This window comes from Panthera tigris, chromosome C1, assembly GCF_018350195.1.
Source record: "Panthera tigris isolate Pti1 chromosome C1, P.tigris_Pti1_mat1.1, whole genome shotgun sequence".
NCBI classification, from domain to species: Eukaryota; Metazoa; Chordata; class Mammalia; order Carnivora; family Felidae; genus Panthera; species Panthera tigris.
In genome coordinates, this window is record NC_056667.1 from 58,293,364 (window position 1) to 58,321,306 (window position 27,943).

General features: G+C 35.8%; 1 protein-coding gene across 11 annotated transcripts in view; it reads right to left on the reverse strand.

The window, feature by feature from the left end:
* Positions 1 to 27,943, reverse strand: part of PTGER3 (prostaglandin E receptor 3) — a 180,011-nt gene that overhangs the window by 134,302 nt on the left and 17,766 nt on the right. For 8 of the 11 annotated variants that reach the window (XM_042997560.1, XM_042997564.1, XM_042997559.1 and 5 more), the window contains exon 2: positions 13,097 to 13,276. In XM_042997560.1, coding sequence (XP_042853494.1) covers positions 13,097 to 13,276 — 180 coding nt within the window. Of the gene's footprint in view, positions 1 to 3,019; positions 3,070 to 7,452; positions 8,443 to 8,675; positions 13,277 to 27,943 lie in introns of those variants that run through there. The other 3 variants (XM_042997565.1, XM_042997568.1, XM_042997563.1) reach the window with 3 other exon arrangements.

Sequence of the window (27,943 nt, forward strand, 5' to 3'; positions counted from 1 at the left end):
GTAATTAGCAAAAGTACTTAACTGCTTTTCAGTTCTCAGTAAACCTGCTCCTGAGTTAAGCAGGAGAGGAAGTGTGAAAGGAAAAGCAACAACAGCACCAACAACAAAAACAAAGGGGCTGAAAAGAGATGTACAGTTAGTAACCTGAATCGTGATAAACTCAGCATCCTGCAAACCCCTAGACCTGGACAGGAAGTGGCAATGTGGCCTTTGTGTGAAACCATGTATGGCTGGGCTGCTGACACCCACTCCTCTGCAGAAGCAATTCTGTATCCAACAAGGAAGGGTCAGAATATTTACAGTAGTGTGTGAACACCCAGGTGGGGCATATAGACTTCCAAATGTTTGCTAAGAATCTTGTGAGCTGATTCTAATCGGTCCTGTTGGAAAAGCTGCCTGTCCACTGCTGCCCAAAATTGTTTGTGGCTGTTTGAAAATGCCCAGGCATCATGACAGTCAAAATCTTTCTCTCAAGGGGCCTTAGCGGAGCCCTCAAAGGTAAACTTGAAGCTTTGGAAAATAATCACAGTAGTAATTCTTTGCTCAGAATATGTTTGCCAAATGTATTCTAACCTGAAAGCAGGTAAGAACCCCAGCTTCACTTCTCACTAACTCTGTGGACTTGGTGGAGTGATTCACCCTTCCTGAGCCCAGTCTTTTCATCTGCTGAGTGGTGATAAGAACACCTACCGTGTGGTATTGGCATGAGCATCTGATATCATATGCAAAGTATAGTAGCTCATAAAATGACATCTGCCACTATTGTTATTATCACCATTATTGTTAGTATTCATGTTTACTTAAAATCATTCTCTTTCCTTTCCTAATTTGATTCCTAGAAGAATCTATCAGAAGCCTGTTTTTAAAAAGGTGTGTTCAAAATGAGTGAATAACTCCAGAAATAATTCCAGATATAGGATCTAGAAAATAGGATATCTAAAAAAAAAAAAAAGAGGCAAAGGATCAGTGGCAGAGAAACCCAGGATTCTAAAGGGGGTAAAGACTACCAGATAGGTTACAATGAGATACCACCTCACACCTGTCAGAATGACTAAAATCAACAACAAAAGAAGCAAGTGTTAGGGATGATGTGGAGAAAAGGAACCCTTGTGCACCGTCGGTAGGAATGCAAACTAATGCAGCCATTGTCGAAAACAGTATGAACATTCCTCAAAAAATTAAAAATAGAACTACCCCATGATCCAGTAATTCCACTACTAGGTATTTACCCAAAGAATACAGAACGCTACTTCAAACAGATATACACATCTTTATGTTTATTGCAACATTATTTACAAAAACCTAATTATGGGAGCAGCCCAAGTGTCCATGTATATATGTATATATATGTATACATATACACAACGGAATATTATTCAGCCATAAAAAAAAGAATGAAATCTTGCCATTTACAACATCATGGATAGAGCTAGAGGGTATTATGCTAAGTGAAGTAAGTCGGTCAGAGAAAGACAAATGCCATATGATTTCACTCATCTGTGAAATTTAAGAAACAAAACAAATTAAAACAACAACAAAGGAGAAAAAAGAGAGAGACAAACCAAGAAATAGACTCTTAACTATAGAGAATAAACTGACGGTTATCAGACGGGAGGTAGGCGAGGGGATGGGTAAAATAGGTGTTGGGGATTAAGAGTACACTTATGATGATGAGCACTGAATGATATGTAGAATTGTTGAATCATTATATTGTACACCTGAAACTAAGATAATATTGTATGTTAACTATCCTGGAATTAAAACAAAACACTTAACAAAAATTTTTAAAAAGGAAATACACATTTGAGATGTAAGGGATATCACATACATAGACACACACAAACACACACTGATAAGCCCGAGTGTATGAAAATCTACATGACTTAATCTTTGTGATATCTCATGAGCCAAAAATAAACAAGTAAATAAGATACCTAACAACACAAACTAGGATTTGGTAGTTTGGATGAAGAGCAAGGTGAAAGCAAGCAGAAAACCTTAATAAAAGGAAGACTTGGCCCCTGTATTCAAGGAACTCGTGATTTGGTTGAGAAAAGAGAACAATCTTAAAGGAGAGGGAGAACAGGAACCTAAAAATTCTTTTTAGAGAAAAAGGGAACAGAAACATTGTATGGGCCTTCCTACCTATGTCTCCTAGAGGTTTCCTATGAGCTATTTTTCAAGATTCAGAAGAAAAAAACTTGCGTGTGTTTAGCTGACAAAATTAGCTGCACGGCATTCTATAGAAAAAGGAGAATCATGTTTTTCAGTTAGAAGATACCACATAGATAGACCAACTCTGATCGTACAGATGAGGCAACTAAACTTAAAAGAAGCCATATGTTTTCTCAAACACACACACCCTATGTGGGACCAGAGCTAGTCTTCTAATATCACTTGTGTGTTCTGGTGAATGCCCAATACTAAATTAGCAAGATGGTACTAAAGTTGCTTGAGATGAGAATATCATAATTAATTTTCAATGTTTCATCAATGAATGGGGATAATAAAGTAATAGTAACCATCAACTACTTGTATAGTGCTTTCAAAAGTGTCCTTATCTTATTTAATCCTACTAATGTTGTGCTGATGAGAAAATTCAATTCAGAGACGTTTACTGAATTGTCAAGGGCAAATAACCAGTGAATAGCAAATCAGATAATTAGGCTTAAGTGTCCTGACTCCTTTCTTAATGTTGGAAATTTTTCTTTTTCATTATGACTTAAAATTTTTTGTAGAGCATTTTGGTGAAATGATTTTGTTTAAAATATACTTTAAAATATTTCAAATTACATATCTAATATCTTAGCAGTGGTAAATATTAATAAAATTAGCAAATTAGTTATTTCAGTTTTCAATGAAAATCCTGCTGAAGGGAGAGTAACAGGAATATTCAAAATTACCATGGTGAAGACAAAATCTGGGATAAGGATAAGGCCATGCGTATCTAATTAGGGCTACACAACCTTTAAGGCAGTGATTCCTCTTCAGAGCTTGTCAATGAATCAATATTACTTCTCCAAAATTTTGAACTAAAAATTGATTTTGTCACAACAATTCTTGAAAATTCTAGGCAAAAAAAAAAAAATGTTTCAATAGTCAAGGATTGTTGAAAATATAAATAGCTTTTCCTCTAAAAATGGCTTTCAAAGGATCTTCTAAGGGAGAAGATTCCAAACCACTGATTCATGAGAATCCACTTGCAATTTTATACACCTCATACTGCTATCCAATTCATGTACACACATCCAGAATGGAGGCTGGTTTGGTATGAAAGAGTGGCTTCCAACAGACAAATACTTTAGTGTTTTAAGATCTCATTTCCATCTTCCTCAATAAGGCTAGAAAAATGCAAAGATAAATGTCATTAGTTGCTCCAGACTTTTCCCTGTAGAGAAATACAAGCTATAAACATCAATAGAGCATTTTACTAATAGCTTAAAGTGTTGGCTTAAAGCATCATTAATTTTACATTTGTAACAAGATCTGTGAGTGTATGCCTTGCATTTTCACTGAAAAGATTCAATCAAGGTCATCCTTGCTGCTTTGGTTCTAAGTTGCAAGGCAAAGGTGTAGTACATGCAGAAGTGTAAATATGTATGCATCCACACACACATGTAACATAATAACATAAAGTTACATAATAGAAAATAACAGAAAGGTATATTCTAACCATTTAGCTCATTTGTGTATAGTATATTGTACTTTTCAGGTGGAGTAAATCCTTTTATTGACTTTTAAATAGCTTCATTTTAAATCTTTCTTGCTGGGTCAGCACAAAGGAAAACAGCAAGATCTTTGTTGTAAGACAAATGCATCACTGAATGAATTACTTGTAATTAAAATAATAATAATCCTTTTACTTTCAACCTGGTTTTGGTAAGTAGTCTATGCTGCCCCTCTTCCGGTCAGGATTGTGTTATTTTCTTTTACCCATGTGATGGCAATATTTTAAAATGATTGCAGCTCCTCTTTTAGTAATTCTATCCCTGATTATGTTGTTTCACTATTACGGGCATATAATGAGATGTCAGGCAATTTTGGCATTCACAGGGAAGTAATTCTATTGACTTAGCTCCAGTTTTAGATTTTAGCTTTCTAACCAAACATGGAAAGTCATGAGGTTCCTTGAATCATAAAGACTCTCTCACAGTGAGAATTCCTAACCTGTGTCCATAAATTTCCAAGATGTCCACAGACAGAATTCAGGAGGGCTGTACAGTCTCTGACACAATGTAAAAATTCTCTGTGCTTTTTGTGAGGAGGGGATCCATTCCTTTCATCTTATTATCAGAGGGGCCTCTGATCCCAAAGTGGTTAAAAGCCAGTGTTCTATAAGCTATATTCTACTTAAATCTTATTTTTAAAGGCTCTAATTGGTGGTAATGGTTTCAGAATTATGTTCCTCCAATGTTGTTTTCGAAATAAAATTGAAAAAATCTTATATATTATATTCAAAGCCTTCTTTCCAATATTGTGTAAGAATATTAGACATAAACACTGATTATCCACAGACCTCCTTTACTTGGCCTCAGAAATTTCCAGTAGACTAATGAGTACTCTTGTTCTAATTTTTTTTTTTTTTTTTTTTGCTCAGATTTGGACTTTAAGATTTTCAACCTCCCATTCCATACAAACCAAAGGGTTAAGTGTTAGTCATAGAGAGTATGACCTGAACTTTGTCTTCAAAATGTGTGGTAATAGCTCTATGATTGGGGTACTACAGACTGGCATGAACTCAGAAAAAACACAGGCCAACAAAGAGACATTTGCCCAGAGTTGGACTGCTTTTTGATAAAAATCATTTTCAGATTAAATAAAGCTGCTACGGCTCTGTACACAGACCAAATATGCAAAAATCCCATAAAAGACAGAGTTTGGTAAATTAGTTCTTTCTTACCAAGGCAAGTGTCTGGAAGTGTGAACTTAAGAGGAATTATCACAGACTTTAAAGGTCTTGGGAGAAATGGACTCATTCTCTTTAGATAGCCCTTTGAGAGACATACAACCCCAGGGCCTCTTATCAAGAGCAAAATAAGGATTGGAGGCATCAATAGAAAGATGATACTTTCTAAGAAATTGTACCTCCTTATTTGTGAATAGGTTTATGCGATTATGGAAGTGGATCAGGGCCCATGGTGATCCAGGCATTGTTGTAGTGGTAGCACCACATTTTTGTGCAGTCAGACACAAACTGGCATTCTAGTGCCTGCCACTTTGGGAAATGCCCGAACGATGCCTTTCAGATCCAAGATCCACAGATGGCCTTGTCCTGCAAACCCTCAGATCCATAGCCATGTGTCTCAATGGTCATGGCCCTTGCCCTAAAGCAGAGGTTCTCATCTGGGAGCAATTAGTGTATTTGGCAATGTCTGATTTCTGATTGTCACAGCTAGAAAAGTATTACTAGTATCTAGTGGGTAGAGGGCAGGGATACTGCTAAACACCCTGCAATGCACAGGACAGCCCCCAAAACAAAGAATTATTTGGTCCAATGTGCTGAGAGGCTGAGGTGGAGAAATCCTGTCATAAGCTCATGCCACTTTTGCCCATTCTGAGAGGAAGTTATAGACTTATGCTCTATTTAGACCTATACTACTCACAGGGCCACTAGAATTTAGTTAGTTTGAATGCTTTGGAAATTGCAATTTGGGGCAAAATGCCCTCCCCTTCCCAACTAACATCAACTCCTTTCTCCAAAACACAGGTTAAATGTCATCTCCTACAGGAAATGATTTCTTATTTTAGCATCACCTCCCTCTTATGCTTACTCTAATAGCAGCTCTGATCAAATTATTTCCTATTTCTCTACTATATTATAAACTCATTGATAGCTGATTTTTCAGAAAAAAAATCCTTGTGTCTTAACACCTACCAGAATTCTTGGCACATAACTGGTACAACAACAAACATGTGTTGAAGGAAGGAATAAGCCCAGAGGACTGGCTTGGATTCTGAGTACCCAACCTCCAAACTGGGTTTATTCAAAACTGTTATGGTGAACACAACAACCTCCAAGGATATCTAAGGATGTCTGACCCCATGTCTGACTGGTCAATGACTCATTTTATGGCATGAGGTTCTACACTGTGATGGTTTAATTTCTGGTGGTTAATTTCTTGATTAACAGAAGGTAACAGAGTAAAGACTATAGAGACCATAAGACCTGGTTGGAAGCCTAGGACCCCCTGGGAGAAATCATGGACAGAGCTCTCCCTAAATACCTTTCCTAAGAGGAAGGAAGGCAAATCTGATGCGCTACTTTTATGAGTTTGGCTTAACAGCCTATATTCCACAGAACATCTCCCTTCACTCAAGAAGGATGAGGTGATTGACCTGAATTAGCACATAGCACAGGGGCAGCACAACATTTGTTTCTACCAATAATCAGCTGACACCAATACCCAGGTACAAATCTATCAAAGGGTCTGACTACAAAGACAATTCTTTGGTTGGCTATGTGTAGATTACCCTAGAATACACACAAAAAGGGGATGAACTAAATTGAGAATAATTTATAAATATGCTTTTGTATTAAAGACAAAAAATCTGGGATTATAACATGAATGGATATCATGTTGAAAGTGGGAAAAGAGCACCTCAGATCTACAGTAAATCAATGATACTCTGTACTGTACGTGATTATGGAATATAAAACAAAATGGTATAATCATCCAGTTAGCATAATGCTGTTGCATATTACATTGTGCTTTTATTTGACAAAGCACATCAAATAGGAGTTCAGAAAAACACTTAACACAATTATAAATAAAATATTCCTGACATGAGTTGGCATCAGGAAAAAAAGACAGGAACATTTCAGAACATTCAACTTTATTTTTCATTGACAAACACAACATAAAAAACATACATTTATTAAATACACAGACTAACTATGACTTGAATGCCATCAAAACTTTGATGTAGTTTTCATAGTCTCTTTTACTCTCCACAATACTGAATACCAGCCTTTAAAATATACTGGAAGATATGTTTAACTATACTTAGGTATCTCCAAAAAAACTTTACACAGAGATGACAAAAGTATATGTTCCCACTTAAGCAAGTGTGTAGGGATAGGATGCTGAGTAGGACAGATGGAGAAACCATATGCTTTCTATACTGAGCTTCCCATTATGATTAAAAGTGCCAATGATTTCAGTTCTTACTTAAATATACCACATAAGTAGTACTTACACTCATTTATTGTAAACAGATGAAGATAATCAGTGCCTATTTTTAATTTGTTTGTGTAAAGAAATGTTCAACTTTATCTGTACATGAACATTTGGTAAAAGAGGGAGAAAATAAAATATTTCATATATTTATATGAATAAATATGTATAAATATATTTCATATATATGTATGTATATATATATATATATATATATATATATATACATGAAAGGAAGAGAATTTAGCTGTCAGTGATGACTTAAGTGAACTGAACACCTGCTCTTACAGAAAAGAACACTGGCCATCTTTGCTTTGTCTCACTGACACTCAACTGTATGAAGATAAATGCAGTCCCTTCCTTTCGTTGATTCTGAGGAATGGACTAAAAGAATGAAGGATTTTAACAAGTTGGAAATGTATGTTTCCTCCATGTCTTTCCTTACGTTCTCTACCCCACCTCCATCCTTCCCTACTCCACATAAGTACCTTTTCAGTAGTCAAAAGAACACTGGAGTATAAGTCATGTGCATTTTTCTCTGCCTAACATTGCAGCTTTTATTTCTACACAAACTGAAAACATATCGAGAAACTATTTTTAAATAACTATTAAAGTTTGGTGATTGGCTGCCTTTTGTCTAGATATCTGATTCACTTTAATTTAAAAGGCCAACATACTTTGTTTCTAAAGCAATTGACAAAGGAATTTAAGAGCTGCACTTATGAAAATAACTTTAGAGGTAGAATCATCTCCCAAATGTTCAAAAAGCTTGAAAAATCTGATTTTGTTTCTCATGATGATCTCTTTCCTTCCTACCTTTACTCCCATAATAACATTTTTCCATCAAAACAGACTTAGTAAAAAAGAGACTCAGATCCATTTCATGTATTAGGGCAGAAACATACTAAAAGTACACACCTGTTCTCTGTCCTCTTAAAAACAATCCCAGTTTTACCAACAGTAAATATCTGTTACATTCCTTCTGCTGAGAAAATGAATAAACTGGAGGCAAGGCTTAGGGTGACAGTCTCATTCTTAATGAAAAAATATGTAATCCAGTAAATATTTGGGTTGTTGAGAATATGCAACTCATTGATTTAAAACTTATGAAAATCAAATAATTTTCATTCTCAATGAAGAAAATGAGAGACATATAAATGAATATGGTTTGTATCTGATTGAATTGTTTTTCTAGAGAATCAAAATATACTCAACTTATGGTATCATAATGTAATGGTTTACAATTCACCTTGTATGAATTATAAACCTTTATTTTTTTTTATTTTTTTTTTTATTTATTTTTGGGACAGAGAGAGACAGAGCATGAACGGGGGAGGGGCAGAGAGAGAGGGAGACACAGAATCGGAAACAGGCTCCAGGCTCCGAGCCATCAGCCCAGAGCCTGACGCGGGGCTCGAACTCACGGACCGCGAGATCGTGACCTGGCTGAAGTCGGACGCTTAACCGACTGCGCCACCCAGGCGCCCCTGAATTATAAACCTTTAAATAGAATCTTTGTTTAAGGAATTATAAAATAGAGAATATATAAAGTAAAAATGCTGTTTTCTTTCATTCCTTAAAAGAGTAGAGAACAGGGACAGTGAGAAAGGACGTGTTAAGTAGTGTGGAGTGAAGATATCTTTCCATCTGACTTTAAAATGAATTGTTGATCTCCTTGTGAGACAAAAATTCTTTGATTCTAGACTTGGTTCAAGTCTTTCAGAGATAGGCATAGTCTCGGTTTTCTCTTTTTTCACTTTGAGAGTAAGGCCACCCTGCACTATTCTTTTTACTTTCTTCAGTTTTATTCAAGGTGGACTCAATCCAAAAGAGGCATTCAGGGAGGACATGTGAAAGGTTTTACTTGATCACTGTAGATACGAATTCCTTGTAACATCGAAACTGAAACTTTTTGGGTAGGAGTAATTCAGCTGAATATGAACTTTCTCATGAAATTAGTATCCATGTAAATGCCAATATAATGGAGTTTTAATTTTACAATTTCCCCCAATTCTTTGTTTCATGCTTCAGTAATCACTGCCTGTTCGTTAGAATAGAATACTGAGCTGATACAGTTTTTAACAAATGTGCATGTGAGCTTCAGGCTGATTCTCAAAGTTTGTAAATTGGCTCTATCAAAACCTATGTTAGGAAACATCACAGCTATGTACCACCTCTTATGAGAATTTTATTGCAACTCAGAAAACAGTCCTCTGGACGTAGCCACAGTATTAAAGAGTCTTCATTTTTTAAAATGATATAATCTCATTCATTGAACAATTCTGCACTTTTATTTAAACCTCAATTTTAGCAGACTTTGAGAAATATGCAAGCACAAAACCAGCAAGAAACAGCATCACTGCATATTTGGCATGATTGATCATCTGAACGTTTCACATGGGTAAATCGTAGAAATTTTAGTTTTTCCACATTAAACTTTTATCTGTTCGTACGAATAATTACTCTGTAGTCTTTCTGTGTCACTCATCTTCTGGTATCCTGTTTATCTCAAGAAAAGCTTTCAAGGTTAAAGGATTAAAAAATAAACAGGCAATATATATGCCTACAGTTTCAAAGATCAAAATGTTTCTACTTTATGTCTCTGGTTTACTCCCAATACCAAAGAACTATTAAGTGATTGTTGACATGGGGAGATTGAAAGTTAATCACAAATTAGGAGTCAAAAACAACAAAAATATAAAAAGTATCAATAAATAAAAGGTCTAATTCACTTGAAAATCTATTATTAGAATATTGCCACAGATTGACCACCTTTTAAAACTAGTGATTTGTCAAGAGTTTCTAGTCAGTCCATTACTCAACATCAGCATGACCCCGGGGTCTCTTTCAGCTAACTTTTACATGAGCTTAGTCAATTCTATTCTATAACGTGGTCAAGAGATCTTTTATGCAATAAAGAAGTGTTAAGTAGAAATATATGTTCACTTTTTGATTCATAGCCATTTAAATCTGTCACAATTAAACACAGTTACTTAGAATATCTTGAGATACAGCATTACGTAAATTTCATAAATATTAACACATTTTGTTTCCTCCATTTAAATAGTTTTAAGATATCCACCACACTAATTTTACCTGAAAAGTAAAATGTTCTTACCGGATAGCATGCCATCATTTTCTTCTACAACACAGAATACTGTATAAACTCATCGTTTAGAAAATCAGCACTGCTTTATAAAATCTACAATAGACGATTTTACATATATTTCTACATTGCACTCAGTCACTTCTTCCCATGTGGTTTCCTAGACCTCTATTATTTTTAACCAATATTGTCAAGTTAGGAATTGTCACAATTTATGCACACATTTTCTTTTCCTGCTCAGATATATATATATATAGATCAATTAAGTATATGAGAATGAATTTAAAGGTCAATAAACTTAAATTTGGAAACAGAGGTTTTTCTACAGTGACTTTAGACGCCTGCTTCCTAACCACATCTAGGGCCTTTGCACACATCTCTGAAATCTAATCTCAACTACCATCCAAAGGCTGAAATCATTTGGGACTTACATTTCTTATCTGGTTTTCTCTGGATGAACAAATGGTTGCCTAGATAACAAAAACACACCACTTATGTAATTTTTCCTTCTCTACTTCCTTTTCAACCTTGTTCAAAAGCTGCCATTTGTCCACTCCTACCATGTGTCGCTGGGAAGATATTTATTTTGTCATTAAGGATAAGTTTGAGGCTGTTTTGTCTTTATGTATTTCTGTGCTTTGAAGAAAAGTGATATTTCTTTGACAGTAATCTCCATTACCATTTGGAAGTATCGGTCTCTTAAATTATTAACACAAATAAAGCACTTTGTTGTACAGCAACATGATACTACACATTTGAAGATAAATTCATATTTCTGTAATTAAATAGGCAGAGATCATTCACTTTATCAGTTTTATGGACTGTAATGGCATGAAGCACTTCAATCATATGGCAGGTGCCTCACCGATATGCACTGAGTTTTGGCAGACATTTATTCATTCATTCACTGAATACATTCTGAACGCTTTCTATGGTTCAAGTGTTGGACTAGGTGCTGGAAGGAATAACCCAATGACACTCATACCAGTTAAATTCATTCTGTGTGTGTGTGCGTGTGTGTGTGTGTGTGTGTGTGTGTGTGTATCTGATTATAACCCAGGACCAGTGGACCATTCAAGAGGTAAAGCTTCTTTACTATAAGGTCATTTAAGTGCACTTTTTTTTCTTGAAAGAGGAGGTAGTTTTGTCTAATTCTTCATGAGGTGACCTGTGGGAAACCCAATTCTATACCATAGAGAGATTTTACAATGGGGCTTTAGTATTAGGTTATTTATCATCATTTTTTCTAAAACATAGGCAGTACAACTGCCACTCTCAGCAGATCTTGTTTCTCACTCAGCTTAACACTTTGCTTTAAATTGATTATTCCTGATTGACCTGGGATGGTTCACATATTAACCTAATGCATATATTGTACCTGTTGAAATCAATTCTTCTCAAATGCCTACTAAACACAGGGGAAAAAGTAGTACTATAAAGAAGTATAAAATAAATTTTAATCTTTTTTAACTAGGAATACAATAAGGTAAGCTGTAAATTAAGATCTTCATGAGAAAATGTTAATGAGTTTGCAAAATGAATGCTCCAAAGAAAACAAAGAGCATTTTGTGCGGGTCCAAATTAAAAGATTATTGTGTTTGTTGGGGAGATTCTTTTTTTTAAGTGCAACTCTCAAAACTTAACGTAATGATCTACTTGTGCCAAAAATATATCAACCTTAGCCATCAAGGTTTGTACACATGTAGACTATAAGAAAAATATATTAATAATAAATATTTAGGTAAAGAGGAACAGAGAAAGTGCTGTGAGGGGGTCAACCTTATTAATTTTCTTATTCTATAAATAGGCCAAATTATTTATGGAACCTTCAAAATATTTATTGGTCTTAGAATCAGAGTTAGTATTTAGATATTCCAAAAGACTAGAGAATACTTTTGGTGGAAAAATCAAGGAAGATAATTAAGCACAGTACCTATATTTAGTTCTCCAATCAGTTCTTAAATAGCATTTTGAAAAACTACTACATTGACTCTCAAGATCAGATTCATGAATCTTATCCAGGCTTGTAGGAATTAAAAATGTATTAAAAAAGAAGAACATTTAGTATTTGGATAGTCACAAATCCCACCATATTTGAAATAAATGGAATTGGCTGTCATTTAGATAATGAGTAAACCTAATTACCAATACAACCAAAACTTAAACTTTATACGTTCAGCAGATAATTTATAGATTGAGCAATATTTACATCAGTACCACCAAATATTGTATACATTATATGTTTTTATCCTAATGCAACTTTTTAAAAAAATATACGGGGAAAAGAGTGACATGGAGAGAAAGAGAATACAGAAGACCAAGGTCTTTGAACAAAAGCAAATCTTTGCCTATCTTTGACGATCTATGCATTCAATCCCCCAAGTACTCAGTATACTGGAATATTAACTTTTCCTATCCCATCCCCACCACAGACCAAGATCATTTATAAAAAATGTGTTCATCTCATAAATAATCACGTATTCAGCTACAAATGGCAGAGACCCAAAAACATTAGACTGTCACTAATATATTTTCCTTTGTTTGTATTTCAATACTTTTGGCACACAGGGGGATTATCTATGCTTCTGAGACCATTTAGCCTTATATCAAAATTCTCCTTCAATGCATAAATGGTGGCATGCCAGAGATGCCTAAATTCACAGTAAGGTTTAGGGCTATTTGTTGCCAAAAGCTGTGAACATGCAAGTTGATTACGTGTTCTCTTTCATGCTCCTGTCTGTATTATTTCATTGGATAATGAGATAGGCTGCCCTTTCTGTCCATCATTAGAGCAGCTGGAGACAGCATTTGCTACCTGGCAAAACTTTCGAAGAAGGATCTTTCTTAGCAGCAGATAAACCCAGGGATCCAAGATCTGGTTCAGTGAAGCCAGGCGAACAGCTATTAAGAAGAAGTTGCATTCTTTCAGCTTTTCAGTGTGTGTCTTGCAGTGCTCAACAGATGTCTGATTGAAGATCATTTTCAACATCATTATCTAAGAAAGAGGGACAAATAATTGTTCCAAAGATTAACAAAGTCACATGTATCTCCTCTGCACAATACTTTGCACATAGCTTACAGCAAATTGGTTGTTGGACTGAAATGATTAATTCAGGAAAAATTTATATTCACAGGACACAGCCCTGAATGAATACAAGACATTCCTACAGATTTCCCCTCATTTTTGGCATTTGACCTAATGCAGCCTTTTAAAAAGTACATGTTCTCAGGATCTTGGTCCTTGGTATTTAAGAAGCTTGAAATCTCAAAAACACATCTCAAAATTAGCCAAAGTCATCTGTCTTGATGCAGAAAGTACCAATGGGTTGACACCCTAACGAAAGCCAACACTTCAACAAACCAAAACAAATTTACTCTTAAACTTCAGTAGTCCTAACTGAAGCAAATTACAGAAAAAAAAGGTAGAAGCAAGAAAGGAGGAAATAATACTTATTCTTAGCATTTTCTGAATCCATACAATTTGCCAGGACTCCATCAAATTCTTTATATGCATTTAATAAAAAATTAAGAGAGATAGCATTACAGTTTCCTTTTTACAGTTGCCGCCAAGGTTTAATGATGTAAAATGGCTGAGCCAGACTTCAACGAGGTTTCCTAATACCACTTGACCTATAGGGCTTTGTTTTTTTTATCTCTCCCTTCTCACCATATACACACACTGGAATGTAAACTTCCGGAGGGCAGGATTTGGGACTATTGTTTTCCCCACTAATATATTGCCAGTACCTAAACCAATACTTAATAAACAGTGCTCAATAAATATTTGTGAATAAATAGGTAATATGACATATATATGAATATAATATTATATGACATATATCATATAAATATATTTATATATGAATGAATAGATATTTGTGATTTCCATAGAAGAGAAAAGAATGAAGGTTCATATACCTCTGAAAAGATATTCAAGCTCATTAATAATCAGAAAAGTGCAAATTATGAGAAAATAAGAACCATTTTACACCCACTAGTTTGACAAAAATGAAAAAATGAGACTTTCCCAAATGTTAGTATGGATGTGGAGAAATGAGGACGCTTTTACACACCATTATCTGGAAAAGTGAACTGGAACACCCACTATGGAAAATAAAGGCACTGAAGAGGATGAGACAAATGAAAGATTTGAAGAATCTTGTTTCTTGAAGAAACAAGCACTATTTCCTCTGCTACCTGCAAGCAATCCTACTCCTAGGGATATACCATCCTGAATTCCTGCCCCGGGAGTTGTGCATAGGACTGTTCATTACAGTGTTATTCACAACAGCAAAAAACAAACAAACAAACAAACAAACAAACAAAACACAGAAACAACCCAAACACAGGTTCACATTAGCAGACAAAGAAAGGTGCTGACTTTATAACTGGCTCCTGAATTCATCTTTCTAATTGTGCTGCACGACTCTTAAGCACTTGAAATGTGGCCAGGACAAACTGAGATGTTGGAATATGTAATGATTTTATAATGAAATGATAACATTTTGATATATTGTGTCAAATAAAATGTATTATTAAAATCAACATTACTTTTTTTTTACTTTAAAAATGTCACTACTAGAAAATTTAAAATTATATATGAGGCTTTCATTTGTTGCTCACAGTCCATTCTATTGGACCCAAGGTTTCTTGTGAAGCCCACACTTATTTGGATGTCTGTCCTTAGGTCATATATCTCAAATTGAGGTCAACATCTCTGAACATCTAAAACACTCTGGACCACAAACCCACAATCCCAGCAACGGCACCTGCTCCCTTATACAGTCATGTCAGTTTTCTTCAAATCTTTCCTTTGTCTCATCCTCTTTAGTGCCTTTTGCTCTTGTTCCAATCTCATCCTACTTCAGCTCCTTCTGTCATCTGAACTATGGTAATAATAGACACCCAGATGGTGCATACAAATGTCAGCACATGACAGATTCATCATCTTAACTAAATTCTAGCTCCGATCAAACCCGCACCAGCTATAAAAACTTCAACTTGGTCTAAGTGGACAAATTTGACCCACAGATTCTTAAACCAATCACTGGCAAAAGAGACAGAAACTTCCAGGTTTTGTTTAGGACAAATTCATCCCCTGGGGCTTAAATCATGGTCCTTGACCACATTACCACCTAATACCTGAGCAAATTATGGTGATATAAGCAAATAAGAACAGGGGAATGGGTAGACAACCCACAGATAGTCATATATTCTTACTCTGTAATTTCTTTCAAAGGATTTGTTTCCAACGGATTTATACAATAAAGGCAAAAACAGCTGTATAAATAAGTCAATATTTAGCGAAGCATTATCTATATTAGTAAGAAACTAAACACATAAGTTTCTAACATCAGGAGTAAAGTTTAATAAAATATTATTTGTATACAAGTATATGTAAGAATTAGGTGAAAACAGAATATAAAGTAGATTATGTATATAAAGCTATATTGTTATTATAATTAGATTCTGTGAAATACATAGACTTGTGGAAGGCAATGGAATTATTACTATTAAGCAATAATTTACCATTAAATAATTATTAAATTATTTTAAAAGTTGTATGTACATAAAAACATTTCAAACAATTTATGAAATTCTTTTAAAGGAAGTTGATGATAACTGTCTTCATTAATAAGCACGAATTATTATACACCAATTTTTTTTTTTAAATAAGTAAATCTATGTCAGTGTCTTCTGATGCTGGCTCATAGTCTTGTGAACTGAACACTACCTCTCACTGCATACACAGATGTCCCCCAAAGATATCTATGTCCCATTTCCTAGAATCTGCAAATATGTTTTCACACATGACAAAAGGACTTTGCAGATGTGATTCATGATAAGGGTCTTGAGATGGGGAGATTCTCCGGGATTACCTGGGTGTGTTCAGTGTAATCACACGGTCCTTAAAATCTGAGAATTTTATCCAGCTGTGGGGAGAGGGAGATGTGTGTACAGAGAATTGTCAGTGAGATACAACATTGCCAGTTTTGAACATAGAGGAAGGGAGCCATGAGGTGAGTTAAGGAATGGGGATGGCTTCTAGAAACTGAAAAAGGTAAGGACATAATTCTCCAAGCTCCTTCAGAGCTTCTAGAAAGGAATGGAGCCCAATGGACACCTTGAGAGTAACCCAGTAAGACTCATGTCAGGGTTCTAACATACAGAATTGTAAGAGAAGTCGGTCTTGTTTTAAGCCCCTAAGTTTATATTAATTTGTTAGAGTACTGCAGTAGAAAACTAATACACCCACAGAGTGAGCTCTCAAAAGAGGTGGAGAAGGGATGGGGAGCAAGTTGCTTGAAAATGATTTACTGTCTCTGATAGATAAAACATCTCAGCAAGCTTGTTTACTTTGTTCACTTTTATTAGGAAACTTTTTTTTAACATAAAGTAAAAGTAAACTTCATCCTCTTATTTAAATTACCTCAATTTCTAAGACTGTAACATGTAAAAATGAATTCTTGTTATTCTATCAGATTTCAATGTGTTTGATTAAAAGGGATAAAATTTTATTTTCAATTAGGTTGCTTTTAAGAAAAACATACATCTATTATTTCTTTTTTCTCCCTTTATAAACTACTGGAAAGGTTATATCTAGCTCTTTTAACCCCTCACCTCATCCAATAATTAAATATATTTGACCACCTACCATCTTTCAGGAAGTTCTCTGGGCCTGATCTAGAATGATCTAAAAATTCACTTCAATTACATTTTCATTTTTTCAAATATAAAATAAAATATATTTTAATATAAAATAGAAATTGTCCAACTTCTTATAATCAGGAAAATTTACAAAATTACTCATTAAAGTGGGATTTCAGTCATTTTACACAGCCCTCCTTATTATTTTAAGTTTTTATGGGGCTTAAAAATATAAATTATTATTAGACTATTATAGGTTTCATATGCCTTATATTGGTTAGTCCCCTGTAATTTCCCTTAATTTACTACGGACAATTCAGTGATTATGAAATTATGAAACCAAGCTCTGTAAGCAATAGCTGGCGCATGGGGAGAGACACTCCAGCTTTTCCCAGAAATCATGAGATGCGCAATATGACAATAACTACAATTAGGGACAGAAAGCATGATACTGTCATTTCCAAATGGCAGCAGGGATGGAAGTAGGACTCCCAAATCCATCTTATTTTGAACACAAATGCAAATTAGCATCCATCTGTTGATTTCCCTGTATTTCAGGAGCTAAACAGTGATTACAATTTTTGCAAATATTTTTCAGACATTCAGACTTTGGAAGAAAACCTTTGGCATGAATATGTAGATTTCTAGTAGAATTCATTTTTCCTATCAGTCCAATTCAATTCCTTACAAGGAAAAAGGGACAAATAAAAACCAGGGTGCTTAGACAGCACAGAGTCTACTTTTTTTGGCAAATGCATGGATAATCTGCAAGATTGCTCTGTCTGAACAGCCTCTTGTAATGATCTGGTCAAGGGAGTGGTTAAGACTAATTCTGGGGGCCCTGAGAGCAGCTTTTCTGCCAGCATCTTCCCCAGGCTCCACGTGACTCTCCCAGGCTTCTTGCATCTCCCCGTTTATCAGCAGGAATAGAGCGCTCTTTTTGTGCCCGCAATAACCAGAAACCCAACTATATCAGCATCCCCTAATTTCTCCATCCCTGCCTAGGGTCAAGGGCAACTGCTTTGCTCCATCTAAACAAAAAAAGTCTCTTTCCCAGTGATAATGACCTTTTCAATGTGTAAAGCACTAACCAAGGAGACGGTTTTTAATATGCTGCATTTGGATTTTGTTTTATTGAAGCAGGATTTATAACTACACGTTTAAAAATCTTTGGTACTTCACTGCTTGATTCAAAAATGCCTTGGGTTATAGGTCATAAATATCTATTGAAGATGATAAATGAGTAAACCCAGAAAAATTAACTTGTAGGGGAGGGAATAAAATTGTGTGAGAGAACTTTCCTCACAGCCAATTTTTATCTATGATGTTTTGTTTTCCATAATCCTCTGTTGTTAGGCTATGGAGGATAACCTGCTCTACTGGAAATTCCCTCTATCGTTTAATAAATGTACTACGTTATAATACAGTGAAACCTATCTGGGCCCTTTAAATCACTTAATTACATAATTTGAAGGATTATCATGGGAAGAAGCTTCACTAGAGACTTAAGAAATAATTGCAGACTTTCCAGTCTGGTTACAACTCTGTTCTCCAGTTGCCAAATCACCTCAGCATTCTAGACTCTACTGTTTCAGAAGTTTCTCCTACCTTATCTAATCTGAAAACTGAAAACAAAGAGCTCATAAATGTTTAAAAAGTTACTAGAAGTCATGTTATTGCATCTTTACTATTATGTAATTTTATAAAATTCTTCAAAATAATGACAAATGAAGAATCAGAAGAAATAAATTCTACTGCTGGCCTGGCCACCATGTGTGATTTTAGGCAAGCCATTTACTCTCTATGCTTTAATAAACTCACTAGGAAACCAAAGGGCTGGCCTGGAAGGCATCTTCCAATATACCTCCATGGTTAAGTTTTTTCTTAGCAGTTCTGCGGCAGAGCTGGAACATGAATAAGGAGTTAATGTGAAGAAGAAAAGAAGCCAAAAGGTAAAATATGTAAACAAAAGATAAAATTACTCTTCAGGAAAACCCCAAATGTGTCTTTTGGAAAACAGCGGAGAGAGGAAAATTACAAAGTTAGAAAATGGACAACTGGATAGTACAAGGAACCAGATTCATAAAGCTTTAGGGGAAGATTTTTTTAGAAGTAACTGACTTTGTCAAACACTGACCAGGAGTTTGAGACCCGCCATGAATCTGACTCAGTTCTGTGTCTAGGTTGGGGACCAGTTAACTAACTTTGGGTCTTAAGTTCTCCCTTCTCTAAAACATGATTAATATATGCTTGCTGAAGATCTTCTCCATCTAGTAGTGCAGTTGCAAAAATTAAAATGAGATGAGAATAATTAAGGTCTTTGATTTATAATGAATACCTCTTCCCAAGCCCCACGCTATTGCACTATTGCATATGCTTCCAGAAGAGAATCCTCTGACGATCAGGGATAGAAGAAGAGTGGATGCTTGAGGAATACTAGGAAATGAATGCATTATCTGTATGTCTGCTTTCCTTACATTTCTACCTGAGTGGTTTTTTTTTTTTTTTTTTGAAAGAAAAAAATTTGAACTTCAAAGGTGTTTGGTAATGCAGAACCATTAACAAATCACTGCACAGGAAGACCTCCAAATCTTAAAGAAGCCTGTATTCTGTCACCACTTTATTTGGTACCTAAGAATTACCATTTCCTGTCAAGTTGCATGAATTGTAAATTCTGTGTGATTTGGGTCAGTATAGCCCATTGCATATGTTATGTCTAGATAAATACCTTTCTATTAGAACAGTAAAAAACATGTCGGTAACTAAGTATTCAAATTCTGGCTGAAAAGGGAAAAGTAAACTCTGCACTAAAAGTATGTATTCCTTAGATTATGGATGATAAATTAACTTTGTGATACACATGTCAGAAGAGCTACCTTCATTACATTTCAAACCTTTACATCTCAGTTGTCAAGAGAAAAGTCTAGAAAATGTCTTTGTCAAGGTTTTAAAAACATTCATCCTTGCAAATATTTAGATCTAAAACAGTTTCCTTTTTTCTGCCAAAATACAGTGTTGCATTTAAACCCAGAATTGCTGAGTCCTATTACCCACTCAGAGAACCACAGTATTAATGACAATTATAGTGGTGTATGGTGATAGTACCTATACTTGTAGTGAGCACAGCATAACATATAAACTTGTCTAATCACTATGGTGTACATCTGGAACTAATGCAACATTGTGTGTCAACCCTACTAAAATTTTTTAAACAGCAGTCAACTGATTAAAGAAGGAATCAGAGACGTGGACTAAATTTTGTGTGCAGGGATATTTACCTCATAAGAAAATTAGGAAAACTTAAAAGGCCAACAGTAAAGCACAGTTTAAAGTCTGTGATATCCACTGATTTGCATACTATATATGAGATATGCATAATACATATGTATTTCAATGCTGCCATTTAAAATGCTGTTTTTGAAAAAAATGTAATAATGAGGAAATATTCAGGATGTTAAAAGTAAAAACAAATGTTTATTACATAGTATAATCGAATTTTCAAAACATCTCCAAGTGGTGGGGTGCCTGGGTGGCTCAGTCAGTTAAGCGTCCAACTTTGGCTCAGGTCATGAGCTTATGGTCCATGAGTTCGAGCCCCATGTCGGGCTCTGACAGCTCAGAGCCTGGATTCTGCTTCAGATTCTGTGTCTCCCTCTCTCTCTGCCCCTCCCTCACTTAGGCTCTGTCTCTCAAAAACGAATAAATGTTTAACTAAAAATAAAAGTAAAACAAAAATATCTCCAGGTGGGAATTACGGAGATTTATATTTTCTTCTCTATTTTTTTCTTTGTTTTCCAAAGTCTCTGCAATAAATGTGTTATTTGCACACTCGCAAAAGAAAAGCATTGAATTTAGAGTAGTTGGTAGCTTCTGTATAAATAATAACATATTAAATAATTTATTGATAAGATGTTAGTGTCATAATCCATCCTGGAACCACCACATGGTCATTTCAGTTTGAATTCTTAGGTAGTCGATATGTGCATAATTTAACAACCAATAGGTAAACAGTGTGACACTCTATAATTGATCAAAACATTTAACTTAATCATCAAATTCATTACGGCTTATTAGAGAGAATGTGATGTTTAGTGGTCAATTACTGGCTTCTGTGATTCATGGGCAGTACATGTAAACATATCCCTCCTTGTGCCACACAGCCTGTATGCAATGCAGGCTGACTGTGGTTCTAACCTGATATGATAAATTCTCATTTAACTTTATTTCATGTCAAAATGACACTGTCTTCTCGATCCATGCTGTGAGAGCACTTCATCTCACAGGGTATCCACAGAGACACATCTTGTATGTGGGATGGACACTGGGTGAATATGGACATATTGGGGTCTCTCTGAATTCATGGTCCCCAAACTGATTTCACTCCCTAGTCACCTCTCTCTCTCTCTCTCTCTCTCTCTCTCTCTCTCTCTCTCTCTCTCTCTCTCTCATTCTCCACAGTGAATGAGAATAATTCTGTGATACAGAATCATTCACACATCTTCCACTGTCCTTCACCTCACAGAGGAAACAGCTCTTTGGGGGCCTTTCACCTTCTTGCCATCAAGTTCAGCATCTTTTGCTAACCATTCCTCCTTTCCTCTTGTTCAAAGAGAAGAGGTGTTCCATCTCCTACCTAAGACTAACGTTCTATCTGTGCCCCGGATCTTATCCATCATGAATGCCAAAGACCTTACTTTTTCAATTATCTCCTTCTTCTTTACCTTTAACTTTTGGCTTTTTCCCAGTATCATATTAACATATCTAAATTTCTCCTACCTTGAGAAAATAAAACCTTCTGCAGAATTCTCACATCCCTGCACATACTGCTAAAGTTACAGTTGAACTTCTCAAAAGAGTGTCTATCTTCCTTACGTTTATTCTTAAACCTATAATAGCCTGGCCTTAGTGCCCACAAATACTCAAGAAGCACTGTTCCCAAGGCTACCACCAAGGCTTCAAAATCCACCAGACACTTACAAGTCTTTCTTGAAACACTCTCTTCTCTAAGATTCAGGTTCCCAAATGTACTGGTTGGCATTTCCCAAATATGCCCAAATATTCAAGTTGCCATTTGAGTTGATTTGATTTTCTTACTTATTTTCCTGCTACCTCTCTGGGTGATCCTTTGCAGTCTCTTTTATGGCTCCCGTTTCCCTACCCATCCTGAAAATGTTAGCATTTTTGGGTCTTATCTTAAATAATGGGAGGCTGCCTCCTCTTCTTGCTGTGCATAAACTCAGTGGGTGACCTCTTCTACCCCGATGACTTCAGAATCCATCTATGCGCTACAGGCTATACCTCTTCTCTGAGCTCCAGACCGATTAATTTATCTGCCTGTAGCACAGCTCTGCCTAGACGTCTTACTTCAAACTCAACAGGCTCAAAAGTAATATTATTATCTTCTTCAAAGCTGCTTCTCCACCAATCTTCCTTATTTCAGTGAACCCAATTCCCTAAAACAGAAACCTAAGAGTTATCCGTGATTCATCTCGATTCATTCCTATCTGCTTCTCCCTCCATTCCACCTCATTATCCATATTCCTTACATCCAATCACAAAGTCTCCCATTAACTTCCTAATATTTGTTTAATCTTTCACTTCTTTCATCTTCATTCCTATTGACCCTAAACCCAGACCACCACCATCTCCTGTCTGAACTACCATAAAAGTCTATTACAGGATTTGTTAGCTTCCATTCCGAGTCCCTCCATCCTGCTTACACAGGATACTCCTAAAACGGGAATGTTACTGCTATTTCCCTTTGAAAAGTTCTGCAATAGCAAAGTCTGAAGTCTTTAAATGAACGTGCAAGGCCCATCACCACTCAGCCCCTGTTGAGCTCACATCACCACTCTTTACCCTCACATTTATATTCCAATCATCTTGAACCTCTTTGAGTTCTTTAAAAGGGCCAGTCCCTCTTGCTTCTGTACTTTTACAATATGGACCCCCAGGTCCTTCAACTGCCATTCCCATCTTTACTTGACCAGTCCCAATTTATTTTTTTGTGTAGGCTTGAAATGTCAATTTATTTGGTGTCTCCCTTGACAAAAGCCCAGGGGAAAAGTTTTAATATGGACTCCCCAAATTCTCTACTTGCTTTATCACCACTAAACATTTCGTATTGTTGCCTGTTTTTAATTATCAGTCTCTCTTAATACATTAACATTATTACAAGAGCAGGGATTATTTCTGTCCTTTTAGGTTTACCTGAGGAAGCAGCTAACACAGAATACATTACAGTGTATATTCATAAATAATTTTGAATTAACCAATGAATGAATGGTAGGACGAGTACCCCCTACCCATATGGGGGTACAGGATTTTAGAGTTTTTATCTAATGTACAAATCCACCAATATCTATCCCTATTCAAGACTCTGGTCTTGTTTTTGTTGTTGTTGTTGTTGTTGTTGTTGTTGTGTTTCTGCTATTATAATTACTCAGAATAACAGCTTCAATTTAGGTGCTAAAGGACTTTAGGTACATACATCTTCTCATCACTCATGATTTTAAGTAGAATGTTCACAGCTACAGTAGTAACCTGGAAGAAACTGGAAAGCTGCACTGGAGAATCAATAGGAGAAGCAAATATTTAAAGTAAAACATGTTGAATCAATAAGAAAGAAAGAACTCTTATGTATTTAATAACATTTTTTTTCCAGAAATATAGCTCAAGACAAAACCCACAATAAGACGTGCATAACAACACGTCTTTAAGAAGGATATTTACTATCAAATTTATAATTTATAGTAAGTCAAAAGTTCTTTCATTGTTAAAAAAAATGTTATATAGGATTCTAGTGTTCCTTGCTTAAACAATTCTTGCCCACAAATATGAAACGATATCTTATACCTATATTATATTAAGTATTTAAAATACCCTTCAGAGTATAACAGATAACACATAAATAATAGTTTAATTTATTTGTAAAATTCTCTGTCAATGTTAGGCTTCTAGTCAGCGTTAGCATAGGAACTTCCTAACATTTCACGTAATTCATTTTCTTTTTCCCAATACAAAACACATCTTCGTAAAATTCACCAGCTTTTTCTATAGTTAACTCTTGTTGTGTGGACTGTAAATAGGGGCTAAGTAATTGTGCAGTGCCAGACCCACAATGGGAGGGGCTTAAGGTGTCTTGCGTTGGTGTCACTTTTTTCTTTGACATTAAGAAGAACATTCTGTGATTTCCCAATCATGACAGGATGGTCAGTCTCCAATGCCTCAACCTTTCTGAAGAGAACTGTGTTCACTAAGTTAAACCTGCATTTTTGCTGCTCGTGTGAGAAAGCCGCAATTAAACACTTCTGCTGACTCTTTCACCTTTTGGGTCTACCAAGTAGCCGCACTGAAGACATTGATTCCTGCATCCCACTCAGCTCACTGTGCTGTTTTAACAGGTACAAAAGTTTATAGTAAACAGTAAAATACTCAGACTTATGTAAATATTATTTGTTTTTATTTTTGTTCTTCTTCAGACGTTAAGTATAACAAAAGGAAGCATAAAAGATCCTCTCAATGGGGCACCTGGGTGGCTCAGTTAGCTGAGCGTCCAATTCTTGGTCATGGTCAGCACAGATCATGATCTCACGGTTCCTGAGATCCAGCCCTGCAACTGGTTCTGCACTGACAGCATGGAGCCTGCTTGGGATTCATTCTCTCTCTCTCTCTCTCTCTCTCTCTCTCTCTCTCTTTTTCCCTTTCTCTCTGCTCCTCCCCCCACTTGTGTGTGTGCATGCTGTCTCTCTCAAAATAAATAAACTTTTTAAAAAAGTCATTATATATTTAAAAAAAGATCCCCTCACTGTTGCCTCCTCAGTACACAGATTCTAATAGACTGTGGCTATGACTTACCACAGAATTGTAACTTGCTATGTCCATAGAGACACAGGTCCCTTTGTAACCCCATTATCCCTTAAAATTTATGTAGCAGCTTTGTAAAACGCCTTCACAATCATGCCTTCCTTTCATTTACCACATATGCAGCAGGTGAAAACTATCGAGTGCCTTGTGTTATTTACATTGCAAATGATAAACTTTAGTTTTCAAAATGCTCTTCTGAAAAGATTGTGCTTTTCATTTTCAGAAAATCAGACTTTACAAAACCACTTAAATTACAGTTAGCAGTTACAATTTTGTACAAGGTTTGAAGAAAGTTTAAACAAGATCGAATTCACACAACATGGGATGTAGGAAAATGGAAACTTGTAACCTATTCATATTCTATGTTTTTCCCCTTAGGCTGCTTTTGTCTCATCTGTTGGTTTAGTTGGATTCATACCATTTGGTCCAACAGCAGATTAACTAATAGGAGCTAGAAGAAAGCAAACACGAGGAAGACACCGATTTTTCCCATGACTCAGAAGCCAAACTCCTATAAAGACTATAGGCTCCTAAGAGAAGATAGTCAAATCCCAACAACTAAATCCATTAGCTCCCTCTCTCCTTAAGGTGTGAGTTCCCTGAAGATTCCCAGATTTTTTACTGCACTATATGGCTTCCCAAGGAGGACCTTAAGTGAGTAATTTATAAAATTATTCCTATTACTATCTTAGAGAATTTTATTGATTTCATTTTTAAATCTATATTTAATGTTAGCATTTTCATAAATGTTTTTGCAGGAATTGGTGAATAGATGTCATTAGGATTTGTAAATATCCAGTTCCTACCCCACTGGGCCAAAACACTTCTGTTTTTGTCCATTTCTCTAAAAATATTTATTGAAATAGTTTCTCCAGTTAAAACGATTTGAAAGTCATTGGTTTAATGCAGCTCTGTCCAAAAGAAATATAATTCAAGCCACAAATGAGAGCCATATGTATGCTTTTAAGGTTTATAGTAACTACACTTAAAAGAAGCAAAGAAACATGTAGAATTGATGTTAGTAATACATTTTAATTTACCAAATATATCTGAAATACTATTTCAACATGTTATCAATATAAAGATTGAGATATTTTACATTATTTTTTTACATAATGCCCAAAATCTGATGAGTATTTTACACTTATATATGTATTTTACACTCTTAATTTGGAATTATCACCTTTCAAATGTAACCACATGTAACCACATGTGGCTAGTGGCTACCACACTGGACAAAGGTCTCGGGCTTTATACTTTTTGAGGGCCTATCGCATATATTTCCTCAATTAAACTGCATACGTATCATCACTCTAGTGTCAGCTGTTGGCTGCCTACCCAACACCCATTCTTCCATCTCCCCTTCTCATCCATACATCTATTTTCATGGGAGTCTAAGCACCCCAGAGCTGATCTCATCCCTAAATACTAGAACGTGTCTGGATCAGGGGTGATGATGTGATCCCATATGAAGCAACAATATCTCATATGAAGCAACAAGAGGAAGTTCCCTTCCCTGGATATCTGGGGGAAAGTTTCTCTCCCTCCTCTGGAGGGAACCAGAGAAAAACACAGCTTCTTACTCCTGCTAGACGTGAACTAGGAAGCATGTATACTAGTCTCCAATAATAAATAAGGGGTACATTCCGAGACACCCAGTGAATATCTGAAACCACAGATAGTACCAAACTCCACATATACTATCTTTTTTCTTATGTATACATACCTATGATAAAATTTAATTTGTAAACTAGGCACAGTAAGAGATTGACAATAACTAATAATGAAATGGAACAATTATCACAACATATTATAATAAAAGTAATGTGAATGTGGTCTCTCAAAATATCTACTACACCTTACTCACCCTTCTTGTGATGATGTGAGGTGATAAAGTGCCTACATGACGAGATGAAGTGAGGTAAATGATGTAAGCATGGTGACAGGCTACTACGGACCTTCTGACAATACATCAGAAGGAGGATCATCTGCTTCTGGACCATGGTTGACCGCCAAGTAACTGGAACTGTGGAAAGTGAATCTGTGGATGGAGGTCAGGGAAAGGTTTCTGTACTACCAACCATCCCAAAATCTGAGGGGAACAAGCCATTGATAGGATGAGGCCAACACAGTAGACTGCAAAAGACAGGACAAGCTTTGGTCCTTGATGACAATACTAAACTTGGGGATTAACCAGCCCTGAAGGCTGTCCTAACTCTGGATTTGCAGTTATGTGGTTTTTTTTTTACTCTGAAGCCAATATACTATATCATCTCTAATAACAACTGAGGGAAACATAATTATACTGAAACTTTTGAGCATCTTTCGAAGCCTGTTTTTCTCTTTGTTATTTTTACTGTTTCCCTATTGTTGCTAAAATCCCTCATTGTTTAATTGTTATCCCCAGGGCACCTTCCTAAACATCTTGTTTGTTTGTTTCTTTGAACACCAGGCATTGGAGTAGCTGTTTTCTAGTGTTTCCACCCTCTGCTTCCAATTAACTTTTCTCTTCCATTACAGAAACAATGTTGTGTCTCCCATTCTTGTCTACACTAAAAGTATTTTTTAATCTGAGAATTTTTATTACTAACAACAACATGGAAACAATAAAAGTAACAAAGGAAAAGAAATGTTTTTAAAAATGGTCACAAGTTTGACTGCATACATAGTACACAGTATTCATTAGACAAAAGCTATATTGGTGGCTTTGGCATCAAAAACATTTGGGTTTGGGGCGTCTGGGTGGCTCAGTTGGTTAAGTGTCCAATTTCAGCTCAGGTGGTGATCTCGTGGTTCTTGAGTCCGAGCCCCATGTCGGGCTCTGTACTGACAGCTCAGAGCCTGGAGCCTGCTTCAGATTCTATGCCTCCCTCTCTCTCTGCCCCTCCCCGCTAGCACTCTGTCTCTCTCTCTCTTTCTCTCTCTCTCTCAAAAATAAACGTTAAAAACAAAACATTTGGGTTTGATTTGCTCAATATCATTTACAAACTCTGAACCTTAAAGCAAGTTGCTTACCCAGCAAATGAAAAAGTAAAGGAAAATAAAAGATATCATCCACCTCCAACGTTTATGTGAAGATTAAAAACCATGTAATATATGTAAAACTCTTAAGGCCAGGATTTATACATCAATTTTGTGATTCCAAATC